At 52.5% G+C, this 21,349-nt stretch overlaps 1 protein-coding gene across 2 annotated transcripts in view; it reads right to left on the bottom strand.

Annotated features, from left to right (window-relative positions):
* Positions 1–441: 441 nt before the first annotated feature.
* RAB3C (RAB3C, member RAS oncogene family) overlaps positions 442–21,349 on the bottom strand; it is a 49,212-nt gene continuing 28,304 nt past the window's right edge. For both annotated transcript variants that reach the window (XM_080688752.1, XM_080688751.1), the window contains exons 3-5: positions 14,874–14,992; positions 5,176–5,300; positions 442–1,111 (exon numbers count right to left, since the gene is read on the bottom strand). In XM_080688752.1, the coding sequence (XP_080544878.1) occupies positions 924–1,111; positions 5,176–5,300; positions 14,874–14,992 (432 nt within the window). In that variant the 3' untranslated portion in view covers positions 442–923. The remainder of the gene's footprint in view (positions 1,112–5,175; positions 5,301–14,873; positions 14,993–21,349) is intronic.

The raw sequence follows: 21,349 nt of genomic DNA, 5'->3' as shown, positions 1-21,349 counted from the left end.
CATGTTATGGGGGTAGTGTGTGTTATGGGGGTGATTGCATGTTATGGGGGTAGTGTGTGTTATGGGGTGATTGCATGTTATGGGGGTAGTGCGTGTTATGGGGGTAGTGCATGTTATGGGGGGCTAGCTAGTGAAGTGATGGGGGAGCTCATTCTACAGCCACTCACACCCTTGTTGTCAGCACGCCTGTTGCACAACCTTCAGTGGAGTCCTCCCGGCCAGCCAGTGCCCTCCAATGCCCAGTGTGTTGGGAAGCATCAGTGGAAAGAGCAGTCCTGGGGGGTGCCCCGCATGTAAACATCTAAGCCACGATCAGTTTAGATCAGTTCCAGGCAGGTGAATATCAGTCTCTTAGGAATCTTGCAAGGGCCTTAAACAATATTTCAATTTCTTTACAGTTGGTGGTCTCCCAGCTATTCATAAAGAGACACACTCCTTGTATAGTCACCTGCCCTGAAAACGGTAATTTACTCAGAAAGCACGAGTCCTGTGCCCACTTGATTTTCAATTCAGAGCAAAGCAAACGAGGTATGGCGAGATCTCCCGTCTCCCCTCCCAGCACAGCAACGCCTTGTCTCCACCCCGCCAGTGACCAGCAGGATTCGAACCCGTGGCACAAAGTCAGCAGAAGTGAATTTACAGCCTGAGGTCCCAGCAGTAGCCTAGTCTGAGAAGAAATCTGAAACATAAAGACTCTAGAAGACAAAGAACAAATCACATGCAAATACCAGGTGTGTGTGGGTGGAGTCTCATGGATTTAAGATCACGTATTTGCCCCATTTCCACTCAGGGAGTTGCCCAAGCATTCAGTGCGTGGAACAGCCATCGACACACAGCTCCCCCGTCTCTGAGGCAGTGAGTGCAGGCTGCCGGCCTTCCGTGGATGCTGCTGGCTGGTGGCCAGGCCCCGCTGCCCGTGAGGGTTAGCAGCCACAGCCGGGCTGCGGCGGGGGAGGCGTCTCCTTGAGCCTCGCGCTCTGCTTCGCGGCGGTGGCGGCCTGATCAGTGTCTAGACTCTCTGACATTTTGTCGCAGATGACGTCCACCAGGCGCTCGAATGTCTGCTTGACGTTAATGTTGTCCTTGGCACTTGTTTCAAAAAACTCAAACCCTGCAAGAAACACAGGAAGCAGAGCCTGGTCATTCTGTCCTTCTGCCAGAATGGAACAGACGTGGGTGTGGTTAGAACGGTGACGGTAGGACAGGGGGCGGGGGCCTGGGGTGGGGGGAACGTGCACTGTCGTTTCCACAAACCCTGGGCTCGGTGATGCTCAGGCACTTTTTCTCTATGATTCACCTGTGCTCCCAGCGAGGCTGCACAGCCTGAAGGAGCCCTCGGCCAGGTCAGGAGCCGACACTCAGGATCCTCGACACGGAATTTGTCTCTCCTTCCTTTCCCAACCCTGGCCACCGTGGAACCTGGTGAAATCTTTTCTAGGACTGATGTTATTTGGCATTTTCTTCTTTCCCCATTTTGTATTCTATCAAAATAATTAATTTTCATAGTTTTCCATTCTCGAAGCTTACATTTCCCGTGCAGAGTCTGCTGCACCAACTTGGTCCCGCTCTCAGTCTGTGTCCCCAATGGAGGGTTGGAGGGGGGGTTTGGTGAGTGTCCAGGATCAGAACGGCCACCAGGGGGCGCTACCGTGTCACTGAGTTCCCCGGAGCTGCTGTGCCTTCTGCAGGAAATGCTTGAATGGGATTAGCCTACCAGCCCTCCAGGGCTTTGCCCAGCTTGTGTCCATGGCAATGTTCCCACAGCTCTGCCATCTATCGGCAGCAATGTTCTCACAACATCTAGGGAAGGACCCTGAGAAATTTCAAATGAGCGGCTAGAACGTCAAGTATAAAAACGCAGGGACAGTTTCACACTTCGGACGTGTGGTGGCACCTGGGCCCAGGCGGCTCGGCATGCTGCTCCGGACACTAATCTCTCCCCCTCCCCCCACCGGGCGTGCCAATCAGTGGCCATGGATTGCTCTGGTCATTTGGGGACACTGGTTTAGGGTGCACTGGGTTGAACACAGAAATACTTTCCTCATCTAGTCTGCATTTTACACCCTATAAATCCTCTGTTACATCTGGCCCCATCTCAGAGGAGCCACGGGTTCAGAATGATTAAATCCGTGATTTCACCCCAGCTCCTGGGGCCAAGGGCAAAGAAGGGACTAACATTTTGCATCCATGTCAAAATCCCTCTGGCGCCTCAGAGTCCCTCACTTATTCAATAGCCCTGAAGGGTAGAGAGCAACACCATTCTCATGTGTGAGGATGTCTAACTTGGTGATAATATGTATAGTCAGATGGCTCATCTGAGCTTGAACCACACTGGCTACTCTGTGTCCACTGAAGTCTAAGTGACTAGTGGCAGGACTTGAGCTGAAGGACCTCGAGTAGAGCCAGGTCTGTGAGACGGGCGGTCACTTCAAACCCTCTTTGGCTGGTGCTCCTCTTACATTCTGCACTTCTTTACAGAAAGCGTGGCGAGTGATCTCCTACGTCTGTGCAGCCCACAGGCCCGGATGGTTCGCTGTCAGGTTTGGATTTCGAAGGGCAGTGTGGGCCCGAGAACCACCCCTGGTGGGGAGATGGCAGGTGGACTGGCCTTCGTGGGGGTTCCCAGTGCTCAGGGGCTGCTTCCTGTCACAGATGCCAGGACCCACTCAGGAAGCCAGAGCCCTTGCCTGAGACATTGGAGACAACGATCTCTCAGTTCAGCACACGGTCTCAGCTGCTGGTTCAAGCCTCTCGTCTCTCTGCCCACATGTCCTTTCTTATCAGCATGACTCCGGAGGCACTGACCCCGGTGGCATCCGAAGGATTTGGCCATCAGGACAGCCCGTCCCCACAGTCTGAGTCCGATGTGACTGCTTTTCTCTGCTGCAGGTGCACACTTGGAGGTCAATAGAAGGGGCCTTGGCCCACCAGGCAGAGTGCTCTCGTGCCCTGACCTAATCTAACCTGGAACCCAGGTGGTGAGAGGAGGTGTCCCAGGTGGAGGACGCCCAGGTAGAGAACGCCATACGGTAACAACCCTGCATGTATCCAGCCTGGCTGGGGGGTCGCCCCATGACACGGTCAGAAGGCTGGATTATCAGGCCTGTGCTGTTCGAGGGTCAACTGTAAAAAGTTCTGAAAAGCAGGCTCCCTCTCACTAACCAGAGATGCTACTTGTCATAAAATTAGGTATTCGCGATAACAATCAGCATCACTGTTGTGTCAGCATGTAGTTGGATTCAGGGCCAATGTGTGTGTAACTACAATAGCTCCTCCTCCAGGTGAAATCTGTGCCTTCAGTCAATCCCCGTATCAGGCCACTCACACCCACACCCGTGTGCCCAGGTGCTCCAGCCCCTGCACTAAACCAGAGCCACAGATTCAGACACATCCACCTCTGCTCTTAAGTCATGTTAGGGATGTTACCTCCCAGTCAAATGGCCTTGTTCTTGGAAACCTTTACCTTCCCATCCATATACACCAGCATCACTGGGAAACCAGCACTTCAGTCAATGATGTTCAGGAAACAGAGACTTTTTCATAAAACTTTGAAGAGCCCAGCCGGTGTGGCTCAGCTGGTTGAGTGTGAACCTGGGCACTAGGATGTGGCTGGTTCTGTTCCTGGCTACATGCTCGGGTTTTGGGCTCAATCCCCAGTAGGGGCCGTGCAGGAGACAGCCAATCAATGTTTCTCTCATCAATGTTTCTATCTCTCTCTCCCACTCCCTTCCTCTGTCTCTAAAAGTTAATAAAAACATTTGTAAAATCCATTGCATTTCTATACACCAATAATGAACTATCAGAAAGATAAATTAAGAAAACAATCCTACTTACTGTGGCATGAAGAAGAATAAACTACCTAGGAATAAATTTAACCAGGAGGTGAAAGACCTGTACACTGAAAACTGTAAGACAAAGCAATTAAAGAAGATATAAATAAATGGAAAGAGATGTTGTGCTCATGGATTAGAAGAATTAAAATGTCTATACTACTACTATCCAAAGCAATCTACAGATTTAATGCAATTCCTATTTTAAAAATCCAATGGCATTGTTCACAAAAATATAACAAATGATCCTAAAATTTGTATAGAACCACAAAAATACCCTGAATCGCCAAAGCAACCCTAAGCAAGAACAAAGCTGGAAGCATCACACTCCACGAATTCACACTATTTTACAAAGTTACAGTCATCAAAATAGCATGATATTGGCATAAGAACAGGTACTAGCACATAATCAATGAAACAAAATAGAGAACCCAAAAATTAACCTCTTCATACACGGTCCATTAATGTATGCCAAAGGGGTCAGGAACCCAAGGACACTTCCTCCATAAGTGATGTTGGGTCAATTGGACAGCCATTACAAAGAATGGGACTGGATGCTACCTCAGCCACGAAGGAATGAGCTCCACATGGATGACACGCCTGTGAGACCCAGACCATGACACGCCTGGAGGACACGGGGTAAGCTCCTTGACACTGGCCTTGAAGATGATTGGATTTGATACTAGAATGGAACGCAAAAAGCAAGAACAAAACCAACAAAATCTAAACAGTAATAACAACAAAACAAGTGGGACCACATCAAACTAAAAAGCTCCTGCATAGCAAGAGAACTAATAAAATGAAAAAGCAATCTACTGAATGGAGGCAAATATTTCCAAATATATCTGATAGGTGTTTAATATTCAAAACAGGTAAAGAGCTCATACGACTCAACAGCAAAAAAGCCAATTAAAAATGGACAGGGGGTCTGAACAGACATGTTTCCAAAGAGGACGCACAGTAGGTCCAGGAAAGATGCTCAACACCACTGGTCGCAGGGAAATGCAGTCAAACCCCAGGAGATGCTGCCTCACGGTCGGGTCGGGCAGTGAGCACCACGTCACGGACGAGGAGGAAGAGTCGCGAGGATGTGGGAGAAGGGAGGCCAGTGCAGAGCCTGTTTCTCATGGACTAAGAACGGGGCCCTGTACTGGGTCACAGTCGGGAGGCCCCGTTGGCTTCTGTGAGGGGCTTGCATCCTCATGATGCCCGAGTGTGGGGGGACCCACTCGCCCTGAAGAGTGTGCGGGTTCCCATGGCCGGGCTGACCGTCTCCCCCAGCCCATCACCCCACACAGCTGGCCTCGGGGACTGCCAGCTCCCCTCCTCGTCCGGTGCCACTTACCAAGCTGTTCTCCCAATCGCCGGCCCCTCTCCACCGAGACCACACGCTCGTCCTCCATGTCACACTTGTTCCCCACCAGGATCACCTGCGCATTATCCCAAGAGTAGGTTTTGATCTGAGTTGACCTAAAGAAAAAGAACAAGCAAAAAAGTGATCAGAAGAAAGTGAACAGCACAAAACGAAGGAGGGGAAATATATCCCACACGTGCTGATAACAGTCAAAAAGGCCCAAATTTGGAATTAGTCCAGTAACATGTCACCCATCAGCACTCATCAGGGATAACCAGTCAAAAATGAAAGGACCAGCCCGGCCAGCGTGGCTCTGTGGTTGAGCATTGACCTATGAACCAGGAGGTCAGGGTTCGATTCCCAGTCAGGGCACATGCCCAGGTTGCGGGTTCGATCCCCAGTGTGGGGCATGCAGGAGGCAGCCGATCCATGATTCTCTCTCATCACTGATGTTTCTATTTCTCTCACTCCCTTCCTCTCTGAAATCAATAAAAATAGGTGTTTTTAAAAATGAAAGGACCAAAGATGCTGTGTGAAGGATTCTTCTGCATTTTATGAGCTGATATCACCACTATTCCTTCCTTTTCCCGCACCCACCTTCACAGCGGGAGTGCCCACTGGCCCAATGTGCCCAGACAGCCTCTGTTTTAGGAGAAAAAGTCCCATTTTCTGAGAAACCACTCAGTTCCAGGAAATCCATCACACAGAAGCCTAATTTCCCTTGTTACCGTGACGACTGAACAACCTATCAACTGGGCTAGGAATGGGGAGGTAATGGTAATTTTTAAAATGAATTATAAGAACTAGTAGGCATTTCTCAGAGAAAAATGCCAGGTTGATCAATATCAAAATCATAGTACAATGGGCTGGTGCTTTAATTTACTATAAACAGGGAAACCTAGAATTCAGAATAAATTTCCATGTGACCAACTCTATCTTTTAACTTAGATAATAATTACAACAGGCAATATTTGCAGGTGCTATTCTAACCAGTTTGTATTTGTTACGTTAATTAATCCTTAGAGTAACGCAGGGGGAGACTGTTCCACCCCCGATTCACACCCGAGGAAGAGGCCTGGGTGGGTGAACCATTGTCCGCACCACTCAGGTGAGAGGCAGATCTGGAAACAGACGGGCAGTCGCAGCCTCAGACACCCGCCGCCACGCCGCTTGTTACAGGTGGGCAGGGGTCCTTCAGAGCCTCAGGCATCCCCGGGAAGCGACAGGAGCAGGTCTCCAATCTCCCTTTGTAAGGGGGCGACCTTGCCAGGAACAGGCTCCAGTGGGAGATGGACCTCGCACTGAGTGGTCAGGAGAGAGGGGACACGTCGAAAAGCAAAATACCTGACGCAAGTTCACAGGAAAAGATCTGCAAAGTGTGAAGAAGGCAAGCTTGGGTGTGTCCTTACCAGCAAGTTCCGGATCCTTCTGGATTATTAAATGGAAAATAGCGATGAGCTCCCTCAACTTGCAAAGAGAAGAAAAGCAAACCGCTCCAGCCACGGAGGGAGGTGCCCCAGAAGGATGTGCGAGGGGCGGGCAGGGTTGACTCAGGGCTTCCGGGCCCAGCGCAGCGTTCAGATGAGATGGACCGTCCAGTGAAGGTGATCTTGGCTCCACCTCAGAGGGGCACCAGGTTTTCTCAGAAAAATCCGGGGACGTGAGCTTCCTAATTCTGGTGCCTGAGTGAACGTGCCCCTTTAATGACAGCGAGACGCAGCGCAAGCCCATCCACCAGGAGCAGAGGCAGCGTTCTAAACGGTGCTTTCCTCTCGCTCTGCTGTAAGGATCCAGGGAAACGGTGGATTCCGGTGAACTACGGTGTGAAATAGATCCTGCACACGGGGAGGCCTCAACTTGCAAGTGCTCACATTGTGTTATACAGAAACTCCACGGTTCCTTCCAGGAGCTCAAACGGAAACGGGTGCCTCGGGGATGCTTAAGTTGCCCCCCTAAGTTGCCCCCCTGCTCCCACGGGTCTTCGGAGCCACAGCCTGGCCTGGTGCAGGGAGGCCTGGGTATCCCCGAGTTCCCAGAGAAGGTTCTCCTTGGGCCACAGCAGGGGCCACCGCCAAGGGGGGCAGTCGCCCTGCGTGAGGAGGGGTGGCTGAGGTCAGGGACAGGCTTTCCGGGCTGGAGGACCAGTGCTTGTGCTCATGGATTAGAAGAATCAGCCTCCTCTGACCTCGGAAACCCACCCCGTGCCCGTGATGTCAACACCTCACCAGGTTCGTGGGGTGCTCACTTCTGCCACGAGACCTTCAGCGCCTCGGGGTCCAGGCTCCTGGGAGGACTGCCCAGCGTGCACACGTTCCCCTCCCTCACCCCCGGGAAGGGGGTGAAGATGTGCTCGGCCCGTGAGGAAGAAAACCAACGCGCAGCGACAGGACCTCAGCCTGTTCCTCAGCCTCGGGCCTCACCAGTGAGGCTCCCACCAACCGGGCTCAGGAGGTCACCCCGACTTCCTGACTGGCAAGCATCTCTTCACAGAGTCTCAGTCCCAGGTGAGGCCATTCTTCCTCCCAAACCCAGCTCAACGCATCCTGATCCCCATCATCTAAACAATGATGCGCTTTTCCACTCGAGAAGCTCAAATGCTGTCTCCCGTTCTTATCGTGAGACTGAAGTCCTCCCCGGGGAAATCTCTGCCTGGAGTGGACAGGGTGCCTGCTGGGATGGGAGCGAGTCCTCCTCGCCTGCATGTTTCCACGTGTTCACTGTTTGGATCATTCCCTGTATTTCGTACAACGAGCCTGCATGGGGGAGGCTTTCATTGCCCATCAGGGACCACCTCATTTCTTTGTTGGGCACGGACACACGTGCACAGAAGGTGGCTGCCACCACTTAATGTGCGTGTGAAATGATGATTTATCTCCCAGTCACTGCGGCAGCTCCTTTGGGATTTACTTTAAACTCAGTGAGATTAATGGGATCAGAAGAAAGGTGCTGGTCACCATAGTTACTCAGCAAATGGCAATTAAGGCTGACCCTACTAGGTCCGCTCACAGTCATTAAAAATCTGTTGTCATTTAGCGAAACACAAAACCAAAACAACGCCCTCCAAGTTTACATATTTTCTACGTTTGCGTGTTTTTTCTTTCTCTCTAAACATATAAATTCACACACACACACACACACACACACACACACACACACACACACAGGATTTTTGTTGGGCTGGGTTTGTTTCACATCTCGAGGCAGCAGGGCAGGAGTTTTCATATTGGACGCGGAGATGACGGCCCTCGGCACAGGACGCAATGACGGAAGTCCATTCCTCCTCCCGTGCTGGGTGCAGTCACTCCCGGGAGCCCAGCCTGTGCCCGAGCGCGTCCAGCTGCTCACGAGGCCCAGCCCAGTGCCCACGTGGGCTTTGTGGCCAAGAACTGCTGGCCTCTGCGCCTCCAATGGGACCGCGTGCGGGACATCAGGCACCGGGGAGCTGCCCTCCCGGCCCCGCGCAGGGAACAGGCCTCCTGGGCCGGCCCGTCCTGGGAGCTCGCCGTCCGCACGCCCCCCTCCCTCTCTCTCCAGCACCTCGCTGCTCACTGCTCCGCGGACTCCAGATTCCTGAGGGACTGTCCCAGCCTCCTGCTGCTCCCCACACAGAACTGGCCCCTCAAGTTACGTTTTCAGTCATCCAATCAGTTACTTATTCCCTGTTTCTTAGCCCTTAGAGAGCTCTGAACGGTGCCTCCCACTCAGAACATCCCCTCAGAGCCTCCGGGACCTGATCCCAGGAGTGGAAACAGTCCCGTGTGGTCTGCCTGTGCCCTGGCTGAGACTCGGCACCTCTGCCCCTTCCAGCGGCACCGCCCGTTCCTCACCCGGAGGAAGGAGCCCGGCCCCAGGAGGCAGCTGGCTGGGCGGCAGGTCCTGTCCTTGCTGCTGGGCCCAGGCCGTGGGCCCCGAGTCCTGCTGGCCCTGTTACACACGCTGCGTCTCCCCCTGAGCCACGGGATTTCTCAACCAACTGGGGGACGATGTAGCACCAAGATCCGTCCACAGTAAAAGCACACGGGACCGAGCTGTCCGTCTTCACGGGCTGTTGGTGCAGCTGGGTCATAAAGACCAGTCCGCGAAACCTAAACATGCAAAGCGCCAGCAGCTCCGTGAGGTAAGCCTCCCCAGAGGGTTAAGACAGTGGTCGGCAAACCGCGGCTTGCGAGCCACATGCGGCTCTTTGGCCCCTTGAGTGTGGCTCTTCCACAAAATACCACGGCCTGGGCGAGTCCATTTTGAAGAAGTGGCGTTAGAAGTTTAAGTTTAAAAAATTTGGCTCTCACAAGAAATTTCAATCGTTGTACCATTGATATTTAGCTCTGTTGACTAATGAGTTTGCCGACGACTGGGTTAAGATGAATACGTGAGAGTCCACTTCGGTCCGACGAGACTAGAACAGCCAGGTTAGAGCTCTCGTCGCCCCGAGCTGGTCTCGTCAGGACCCCCGGGCGATGGTTCCAGTCCTGGTGCCGGGCCCAGGGCAGCGATTCGGACGTCAGGCGCTGCTGGGGTCCCACAGTGGAGACCTCCGCCTGGACCCGTCCAGGACAGGCCTCCATGTTCAGACGCCAGGCACACAGACCTCCACGCTGCGCACAGCCACCTGGTCCGCAGCAATCTCTCGCTCCTTAGAGACAGTCAGGTGAGGCGAGCAGATGGGGGAGGGGGTCCCCCAGGTGCCAGTCTGCGTGGGGCTTGCCGCACGCTGAGGCGAGGGCCCTGTTGGGGTGTGAGGCCTAGCAGCCCCACCACCCCGGCCTGGCCGCCTCCTGCCCCTCAGACGACTCCGCCACCATCCAGCCCTTCCTGCCTTTCTCCTCCCTCCCGGGGCCCTGACTCCATTGGTTTCCAATTGAGGTAACTTTTTTAAAGACAACCTTTCCTTCTGGCTTAAGGAAATTTTCCCTAAAATAAACTGTTTTATCCAGCTACATACATTAAGTCAGTGTTGGAACTTTTCAAATCATAAGCTGATGGGCTGTAAAATTCTGTGCTCTAGCAATTTAGAAAGGACTCAGCTCTGGATATAAACTGTGAATACAAAGATTTACATAAATTACCATATTAATATACGTTTTTAAAGTTATCAGTTTATGAAGTACGGAAAGATAAGAAAATAATTTTAATTTCAGCAGAGTGTCCATTTTTCACGTTGCTTAATTATTTGATACGCAATCAGGAGTGCTGGGCTATCCTTCACTCCTGAACGCCAGGTCACAAATCTATCAAAGATGCCACGTTCAGGACAAGCCCGGAGCGACCCAGAGGATGCAGGCTGAGGGTAGGCGTTGGATGAGAGGTGGGGTTAGGGATGGAACCGGAGATAGAAATATTTGCTGTTCTACGACTTGCTCATAAAAAGGAGTGTTCTGACATTTTGACATCTGCATCTGAAGGGCTGTATCTCCAGGACCCTGTCACACTGGCCTCATCTCTACGTTTCACTTCAGGGGCAAGGAAACTGATTTGAATATGTGGGAAGCCAACAGGTGTTGTCACGGCGGGCGTGGCCGTGGCGGGTGAGCACCACTCCGGTCAGCCTTTAGGAACGTTTTCTACAAAGTGCTCTTCCACAAGAAATACAATACTATACTATACTATGTTATTCGAAACTCTACTTATACTCAATGCATCACTTTTAGCTTCTAGTTTTCTGTGTTCTGTAATGTGCATTATAGATTGGCACAATAGTGTGTGCTCGTTATTTATAAGTAAATAAAGGAATGCTTTATAATAAAGAATCTGGTCAGTCTTCATCCCCAGTTCCCAGCAGGTAACCACTAACGCCAAAGTGACTGGAGTGTCTGTTATTCATGATGGCTCTCTAAAGCACACCTGGTGGCTTATGCTAATGAGATGACCCACCTGATGGTTTATGCTAATGAGATGACCCACCTGATGGTTTATGCTAATGAGATGACCCACCTGATGGTTTATGCTAATGAAATCGGAATTGGGGAGGGGTGGTCATGCCAGGAAGACCAACCATGTGACCAGACGGTTGGCACTCTGAGTCCCATGACCCCAGGCTGCCTTCTCAGGAGGAGGTCAGCCTGGGGCAATGGTGCAACCAGTCACCTTCCGTAGTGAAGCCCCGTGAAGGTTGGGCATCAGACCTGGGGGAACCCCCTGGTTGGCAACGTCTCCCTGAGGACCACCGGGCCCCCACCCGGATCCTCCCGATCTCGCCGTCGCCATCGCTCCCTTTGGCTAGTTCTGAGTTGTATCCTTTTGTTATAATAAAACAAACCACAATGATAAGGACAGCACTTTCCTGAATTCTGTAGGTCATCCTCGTGATGATCAAATCTAAAGTGTTCATGGGAAGCTCTGAAGTTATAGCCAGGGGTCAGGAGTGAGGAGGCCCTGGGACTCCCCATGTATAGCTAGTGTCTGAAGTGAGGGGTCAGGCCAGCCCTTGGAGGACCGTGCCTTTCGCCTCCGCTGGCTCTAGGCAGTCGCGTACTTTGTGACTACTCACGTCTTGTGGTTGCTATGAGGACTGAAAACGTGTGGGAACCACCAAGCTAACCACTCAGGCCCTGCGACCTCTCTTCCCTCACTGGCACCCCCTGGTGGTTTCTTTGGGAAGGAAAAGTATCCTAAAAATCTGTGATATTTATAGATCAAAATTAGGTCATAGGGCACAATACACTAAGAGGGAGCAGCGGGGACCGTGGCACTTGTGGGGCTGCGTGGAGTGTGTGACTCGTGCTCCAGGTTTGGAAACGGTGGTACAGGAAGGGACAGCCAAGTGGCACCAGTGAAGTTTTGTCTGAATCTAACAGAGTCCCACGCCGTGCGCCATGACCATCTTCTCTGGCGACAAGAGAGGACCCGCCTGTGACAAATGTGCTATTTTCTAATTTCCTCTTTTGAATAGTTCCCTTTAATGTCTATTTATTTACGTGGGAGGGTGTGCAGGGTGTGGTTTACGACTGGACACTGGATAATTACCTTAACGAACGGAACTGCAAAGGTGCTGTTCCACCCGCGGGGAAGGAACCACGGGGCTCGGAGCCCCACCAGGGCCAGGACCCCACGCTGGGCGGGCGGCGTCTGGTGAGAAACACGAGAGCAGGCTGGGACTGCACCGCGTAGACCTGTGACGCGGCCTCTCTGCTCACTTCCCAGGGCGGCTGCAGAGTGCACCCCCGCGCTGCCCTGCCCGGGTGTGAGAAGGTGGCCCAGCATCTGTGCCGGGACTGACCGCGCTCACTGCGGGGCAGCAGCCTGGACGGAGATCCCATGGACAACGACCTGAACGCGCCCGTGAGGGTCCAGGCAGCCACAATCGAGGGCCCATTTCAAAGCCCAGGCTGTTCTCTAAACTGGATCCTCCTTCCCACAGGCTCGCCTGATGCAACGGCACCACCAAGCCACAGGGAGCCAGCGGAGCACCCAGGGCTTGAGAACGCGCTCTCTTCACAGGGAGTATCAGCACTGCCCCTCAAGACCGATCCCCCCAAAGACAGGCAGCTAACTTAACAGGGAAGAAGGTCTGTTAAAACGGAGACACCCCGAGGGAGTCCCGGGAGAAAATGCCGGTATTTGCAATAAATACTGTGACACAAAACCACACAGACAAAGTCTGTTTCAGAGAGTGGGTGACGCAGAACGAGCAGCAACATATGTAAGAAATGCTTTCATCCGAGAGTCCAGGTCTGCCTCTGACCTTCACGTTCCCCCACGGACTCACAAGGGCGGGCAGAGCCACGGGACGCACTTCCCGCCCTTGCTTCCTGCCTTCAGAGCTCAGCCGGGCAGGAGGCTCCCGCCCTCGGCTCCCCCTTGGACAGCCTGCATGCTAACCCTAACGCCCACTTCACACGTCTCCACACCAAGAGCTAGCTTCTAGTCATCCCCCCGCCCCCCAGAAAAGTCTCCGCGCCTGGGCTCACACGGGGAGAGACCGTGCAGGGCACGCCATGTGCTTCGGCTCTTATTTCCGTTTCTGAAAGGAGCCACGTGTCTTCTCAGCACAAAGGCGAGCGCAGGTTGGCTGTCTGTACAGGGAGCGTGTCCCAACACCCGTCAGAGCAGCCGGCAAGGCTCAGCGGTAGAAACTAGAAAACAGCACCCCGACACCAAGAGGTCGCGGGGCAATTCCTGGTCGGGGCAAAGCCGGGGTTTCGGGCTCTATCCCGCTGGAGGCTGTGCAGGAGGCAGCCAATCAATGTTTCTCTCTCACCAATGTTTCTGTCTCTCTCCCTCTCCCTTAAAAAAAGAAAAAAGAAAAAAAGAAATGTCACCGCTCAGATCCGGGGACAGGAGAGACTCCCCGATGCTCAGGTGGGAGGGGGAACTTGGGGTCACCCCGTCACTGCCCCTCGGAACTGCAGCAGACCCAGATGGGGAGCTGAGAGGACCTTTGACCTTGACCGAGGTCAGGAAACAGTGAGCAAATGCCCACCCCTCTCAGCGGCCCTTAGGCTGAAGGCCTTTCATGTCTGACGGAGGTCTCCTGCATTTCAGTGTGTTATTTACTCTGGGAGAAAAAGGGGAGAAAAGCTGAAGGTGCGCATGTTTGAAGGTGAAGTTCTTCCTAGTTAAGGTGCCCTGAACGGCACAGAGTGGGTTATTAAAACGGCGGGAAGATGGGTCAGACTTCTACCCTTGGTCTGGTGGTTTCTAAAAAACATCAACCTGCCCACCAGGTTTCCTGCCTTAAAACAGCCCTCCTATCGACAGCTCTGCATCGTGCCATCAAGCGCGGCCTGTAGGTGGCTAAGGTGGGCATCAGCCAGCGGCAGTCCGGGCAAATGCAGCCACGGTGGCCTCGCTCTTAGGACGGGAGCTCGGGAGCGCGACCAGCAGGGCTGAAGCAGGTGGAAATGCCCTCGGTGTGGGAGACCCCGAGTCCTAGCGGGGGAGACGCTGAGCCCCAGTGGGGAGACTCCGAGTCCCAGTGGGCGAGAGGCACCTCTGATTGGAGACTCAAGGCGCTGACCCCGGCCTGGCCCACTCGTGTTAATGAACTCAGGGACCTCCTGATGCCCCGAAGCTGGACCTAAACTGGCTCTTCCGCAGAGAATCCGCCCGTCAGCCCTGAGGGCTGGACTCAGGGGCGGGCCACCAGCTGCCCAGTCCTCCCCGGAGCTGGCGACCAGGCAGGGCCATCCTATGCGGAGCCCCGTGCGCACCACGCAGCCACACAGGGTTTCAGACGTGCAATGCGGCTGGGTCAGAACAGGCTCTGGGTTACCTTTCCCTTCGTCCCAGACCTCTGAAACGTTTAAATTTAAAAAAAACCTGCATCAACGTGGGCACGCGGCGCCCGGCAGTAGCGAGCTGCCGTGTGGGGTCCCTCCCCCGGAAGGCCACGGGCCCGGCCGTTCCAATACAGCTTTGCTCGCAAAGCCAGTGGGGCCGGTCTGGGCGCCCAGGCCCGCGAGGCCGAGGTTCAGGCCCCAGCCCCCACGGCAGACAGTGACCGCCCGCCATGCGCTGTTTTAGAATCACAGTGATGGGCCCGGCCCCACAGAGCCAGGGGGACAGGACGCCAGGCACTGAGGGACCACGTGTAGGACACCACCATGATCGGTCCTATCGGGCCCTACATGCCACTCGGGACGCTGCTGGCACATGGCTGCCCTAGAGGACACGTGTGAGAACACGCTACCCCGTGGGCAGCCACTGAGGGGGAGCCGCTGAGGAGGTCTCGCTGAGGGGTGCCAGCCACTCACCAGTCCTGCACGGCGTTGAAGGACTCCCCGTTGGTGATGTCATACATCAGGATGAAGCCCATGGCCCCGCGGTAGTAGGCCGTGGTGATGGTCCGGTACCGCTCCTGGCCCGCCGTGTCCTGGAAAGAATGGGACAAGCTCTGAAAACCAGGCCACGCATGTTTTGGAACGTGATGAATGACCCCAACCGGCCCAACGGGGTCTAGCTATAGCAGCCACGCATAGCTGCTATCTGCCTCGGTCATGTCTTTCTGAGTCATTTTCATGGGTTAGGTCTGCAAATTATGAAAACTGTTTTTTGGCAAAGATCCAGCTCAAAGCACCTTCTACTAGTTCACTCCCACTGGCAGCAGCTCATTATAGAAAATGAAATGAAAAGAAAGATCATACACATCCAATTCCGTGGTGTTCCGTGCAGGTTAAGACAGAAGGTTGTGTTAGCTCAGCCTTGGGCAAACTACTGCCCGCGGGCCGGATCCGGCTGTTCTATCCGGTTCTCTTGCTCTCCCCTCCGCTCCTTTACTTTGAATTTATATTAGTTCACACAAACACTCCATCCATGCTTTTGTTCCAGTCCTCCGGTCCAGTTTAAGAACCCATTGTGGCCCTCGAGTCAAAAAGTTTGCCCACCCCTGTGTTAGCTTCATCCTGTGTGACTGCCAGTGCGTCACTGTGGGGGCTACGCTTATGGGAAGGTCTCCGCGTGCACAAGCAAGCGCTGGCTCTCGGTTTACTCTGCTGTAAAGTGAGGTTAGACCCCTTCTCTATACGGATGTTGGTCTCAGACAGACCTGGAGCTCCTGCCTGTCCCTCGGTCCTGGGGACCCGCGCCTGCAAGCCCAGCTGCTCCGGAGGGTTAAGGACATGGAGCGTGTGGACCTGGCACACACCCAGTGGGAGGCAGACAGCCTCACAGACGTAGAGCCCAGCCACAGGGGAGATGGCCTGGGAGAGCTGAGTCTGGGCGTCTCCGGAATAGCCTGTGTGGGTCACAGGGACTGTGTCCTGTAGCTCGAGGCACTACTGCCCACTCAGCAGCACACAGGGCCTGGGACGCCGTGGTCCCCTTCAGCCCCAGACGGGCCCGGACTCCCTTCACAGACTGGTGCTTCGAACCCAGTTTGTGCAGAGTGTGATCTTCCCCTGCCAGCAGCCTTCTCCCCTTCTCCTTCATTCTCAGTGTGCACCTCAGTTACCCCAACACTCGACAGGCCTGAAGGGAAAGCTAGTGTGTTGGATGCCCCTCAAACAGGTTCCTTATCATAGAGTGAAGCCAGCTCCTCCTGGTCTCCCTGTGGGGATGGCTCGTCTCTCCCCCTCCCGCTGGACACTACCCCGCCCTGGGCGAGCAGCAAGGTCTCAGGGCTGCTCACGACGTCCCCTGATTGGAGTGGTTCAGTCTGAGTTCAGAGAAGGCAGTGGGACCAGACTGAAGAAATCCGAACACGATTTGGGAGAGCATCAGGTGTGAAACGGTAGCGGACGACCAGCTGAGGGAGTGACTTTCACAGCGCCCGCGAGGCCGTGGTGGACAGGGATCAGGCTGCCCTGGTTAGAGGTGCTCATTCGATAATAGCAGGGAAATAAGGCTCCAAAGGTCAGAGGAACACAGCACGGAACCCAAAAGAGCAAAAAGAAAGCAACCCTTTGTGGAGAGCTTTCAGAACCCACCGAGGGCAGGAAGACAAGCACAGATCCCATCACAGGACACTCGGGCAATTCCTCAGATACAGAAAGACCCTACGAGCACAATGGAGTGATCCAATCAAATGACAAGCTGGAAACACATTCGCACTGTACCCGAGACCAAGGGGAATACCTTCAATGTACTAAGTGGTGCTAGCAATCATTACGGATTAGGTTAAATACTCTAATTTTAAAATGTTTTGTAAACAGGCACATAAATAGCTAATTATTTTATAAAAGAGTTGAATCCCAAGTATAATAATAGAAAGACAGCACTAACTGGTTTGGCTTAGTGGATAGAGCATTGGCCTGCGGACTGAAGGGTCCCAGGTTTGATTCTGGTCAAGGACATGTACCTTGGTTTCGGGCATATCCCCAGTAGGGGGTGTGCAGGAGGCAGCTGATTGATGTTTCTCTCTAATCTATGTTTCAAACTCTCTATCCCTCTCCCTTCCTCTCTGTAAAAAAATCAATAAATTTTTAAAAAAAGAAAGACAATACTGCATAGTTTCACACCTATACAGAAGCTACCTAGCCATTATTTAAACATCTTTTGTACTTTTCTTGGTATCCACACTAATAAAAGAGTAAGATGCAAATTGATCATACCTTCGCAATGCCCACCAACCAATCAGGAGTGAGTATGCAAATTAACCCAACAAAGATGGAAGGTTAATTTGCATACACAGGCACCTAGCAGCGGAGGGCTGGGCGGGATGGCGTTCCGCACCGCCCCAGCCACTCTGGGCCTCTGGGCAGTGTGGGAAGGCGGAAAGGCAGCTCTGGCTGGAGCGAAGGCGGTGCCTGCAGCCAGGGGAAGGAAGGCCCATTCTTGTACAAATCTTCGCGCATCAGGCCTCTAGTTTCATATATTAAACATGAATATCATAAACTGCATGTAATTGGGACAAATACACACATTTATTTGGCAGAAAGAAGCCAATCTTGAACAATTCCCCAAAGACTATGTTTGGGAAATAAGCTGTAGTTGGAGACTGGGTGATATATTTTAGCTCATTAGGGAACAGAGCCCCTCATAACAACTCATTCTGTCTTAAAACTCCCACAGTGACTTGAGTTCAGATTTTCCAGAAAATTATCTATAAATTTCCCTTTTTTCTACTGTTAATTAACTTTAAGTGACTTTCTTCTCCGGGTAAAAGATCCTCTGGCAGCAACTAAGCAGCTTCCTTACAGGCGAGGACCCCCACCCCCTCCCGCCCTCTGCAACCGCGCCCCATCCCATTGGAGAAACAGCCGGAAGCAGAGCTGGGGTGCGGTGCCCTCTCTCCCATCAGACATGTCCTCGTCGGGGCCTAGAGTTGTGCAGGGACGATGATGTCCCCTCTGCCTCCTGACCTCTTCCCCATGGCTCCCCTCAAAGACGTTCATTTTGTTTTGACAGTAAAGAACCAGCCCGGTGTCATCCACACACCAATTCCGCAAGGAGCACGCGGAGGCTTTGCAGGGCAAAACCATGACTGAAATATTACAGGAAACCACAGGCTGAGAGCCATCACGTGTCGCAATGAAACACGGGAGAGAGGACCAACACGGCGTTCAGGACCGAACATCGAAGCTTCTAGAAGCTCTGAAGGCCCAGCAGGGGCAGGACCCTCATTGTGTCTTAAACCCAGAAACACCATCTAACTAACCGGAGTCACTGTCACGGGCAAGCTCTCAGGAGCATGGGAAACACACCGAGCGGGGGACTGAGTGTGAAATGCAGAGAGTTCCCTCCCAGGGCAGGAGAGAGGACGAAGCTGGTAGCAGACACACGCCTGGGCTGGTTTTGGTATTGAAACAACTTCAGGATGACAAGCTCATTAGCTTTCCTCTCCTGAGACATCAAGGAGAGAACGAGGTCAGACAGCGCTTCGCCGCCTCGGCCATTTACCGATGAGGATGGAGGTGATATTAGAAAGAGAACAATTCGCACTGGCAACTGCCCCTCCGTAACCACACGTGGCGTGGTAGGCGAGGTCCCCCCCTGCCTTTGCTGGGAGACGGCTCCAAGCCATGGCGCTGCCGCTCCCTGCCCAGCTGACCCTTTAACGGGGCCACCTGCCCGTTTTCTGTGAACACAGGCTCCTGCAATGGAAACCACCTGGACCTCTCCTGCGGAGAAAACAAGGGACAAAGGAGGACAGAAACACAGCTTTCTCCCAGGACTTGTTTTCGTCTCCCTCTTTAAGAAAATAAGTCTCTTCAGTTGGTTTAAATGTTTTGATTCTCAATCAGGTTCTCAGAAGAAATGTTCGGCTTTAATGACAGGTGTGATTAGCAAACACTTGACTATCTGTCAAGAAAAGGACTGTCAAACGGGAAACATTTGCAGCTTGAAACATAGAAGCTGGGAACATTTCCGTTTGGATTTTGGCATTTTTGTCTTTGTCTTGAATTTATTTCTCTGCCACAACGTGCTTTTTCTTTTAAACTCTGTGCTGCATTTTCCATCCCTGCGGAGGTCCTGCGGAGACAAGAGGCAGTTTAATGCCGAGGAGACCGCTGTCATTGTGAGGTCTGGGCTCTCCTGTAATTGTTTTCTGTCTTGGTGGTTCCTTTCCTCTGTATTGGATTACACGGAAAATGGAAGTAGCCATTAGTAAAGAAACATGACTCAAATAATATCACCACAATCAAAACACGTTTATTGAATGTCCAGACAGAGAAAAGTAGATTAAAGGGCAGACAATCCTGTACACGATGAAGTGGGTGATGTTATAGTTGGAGAAACCAAACAAAACACATTGCTGTTGACTGGTCAACAAAAGTAATGAAAATGCGTTAAAGGACGCAGCATGGACCAAGCCCACAAGGAAGGCCACGGCCTGGAGGCTGAGGAGACGGCAGCACAGACCTACTGCGTCTTCAGCCAGTGACTCCAAATGCACAAGCCCTTGGGCATCAGCATTCAAGCAGCAGTGACCCCTTCACCTGGACTTTGCTACATTTTACCCATAGCAATTCTTCTGAATTATCAAAGAAAGATGAAATTACGCTCAGTATCTTGACTATATAATGACTGATTCATTCATTCATTCATTCATTCATTCAATAAACATTTAGTGAATGCCTATTACTAGTTAGGGACTATGCCAGGTACATGCTAATTTCATTTTATCTATTCTAGATATATTTTTGTATATTTTAAACTTCTACACATAAAAGCATTTCATTAATCAGAATGTCACATTCCCTACATGTCTACGAAAGATGAGGTAACTTGTGAAAACATTATTTCTAAAGAACCAGCGAGTATAGCAATTTAAAATGGCAACTGAGCCCTAACCGGTTTGGCTCAGTGGATAGAGCGTCAGCCTGTGGACTGAAGGGTCCCAGGTTCGATTCCGGTCAAGGGCATGTACCTTGGTCGCGGGCACATACCCAGTAGGGAATGTGCAGGAGGCAGCTGATCGATGTTTCTCTCTCATCGATGTTTCTAACTCTCTATCCTTCTCCCTTTCTCTCTGTAAAAAATTAATAAAATATATTTTAAAAAATCCTATCTAATAAAAGAGTAATATGCAAATTAACCATCACTCTGCTATACCCACCAGCCACGCCCACCAGCCAATCAGGAGTGAGTATGCAAATAAACCCAACCAAGATGGCTACAGCTGCCGAAACCGGTTTGGCTCAGTGGATAGAGCGTCGGCCTGCGGACTGAAAGGTCCCAGGTTCGATTCCGGTCAAGGGCATGTACCTTGGTTGCAGGCAAATCCCCAGTGGGGGTTGTGCAGGAGGCAGCTGATCGATGTTTCTCTCTCATCGATGTTTCTAACTCTCTGTCCCTCTCCCTTCCTCTCTGTAAAATATCAATAAAATATATTAAAAAAAAAAAATAAAAAAAAAATAAAGATGGCTACAGCCACAGAGAGCAGGAGGGAGGCCTTAGTTTCCCTGACAATGGAGGAAGCCAAGCTTTCCGCCTGACCTTGCCGGCCTAGGCCTCCACTAAAGGCTACAAAGTTTCAATGATAGAAGATACATAAACCCAAACAGAAATGGCAGCAGCCACGGAGCTGGAAAGAGCAGGAGGCTAGGGTTGCCCCCAGTGATGGAGGAAGCCAAGCTTTCTATACACCCTGGCCGGCCCAGGCCTCGCTTAAGGCTACAAAGTTTCAATTACAGAAGATACATAAATCCCCCCAAAAAATGGCTGCCGCCACAGAGCAACCAGAAGGCTTGGCTCCGCTCCAGGCTACAAAGTTTCAATTGTAGAAGATAAATAAATCGCAGATACCAGGGACTCCGCTTGGGTCACCAGGGGGCGTGGCCGGCCTGCAAACCACCACAGGCCCCTCGCCCAGGCCGCCCCACACCCCAAGGGAACCCCCACCCTGATCCGGAACACCCTTCAGGGCAAACCAGCTGGCCCCGACCCGTGCACCAGGCCTCTATCCTATCTAATAAAAGAGTAATATGCAGATTGACCATCACTCCAACACACAAGAAGGCTGCCCCCATGTGGTCAAAGATCCTGCCCCCATGTGGACACAAAATGGCCACCACAAGATGGCCAGCAAGGGAGGGCAGTTGGGAGGGACCAGGCCTGCAAGGGAGGGAAGTTATGGGCAATCAGGTCAGCAGGGGAGGACAGTTGGGGGCAACCAGGCTGGCAGGGAGGGCAGTTGGGGGTGACCAGGGCAGTTAGGGGCAATCCGGCCGGCAGGGGAGCAGTTAGGCATCGATCAGGCTGGCAGGGGAGTGGTTAGGGGGTGATCAGGCTGGCAGGCAGAAGCGGTTAGGGGCAATCAGGAAGGCAGGCAGGTGAGCAGTTGGGAGCC

The sequence above is a fragment of the Plecotus auritus genome (genome assembly GCF_963455305.1).
Source record: "Plecotus auritus genome assembly, contig: SCAFFOLD_38, whole genome shotgun sequence".
NCBI classification, from domain to species: domain Eukaryota; kingdom Metazoa; phylum Chordata; class Mammalia; order Chiroptera; family Vespertilionidae; genus Plecotus; species Plecotus auritus.
Note: the sequence above shows the minus strand (reverse complement) of the source record. Positions and strands in the feature narration are given on the sequence as shown.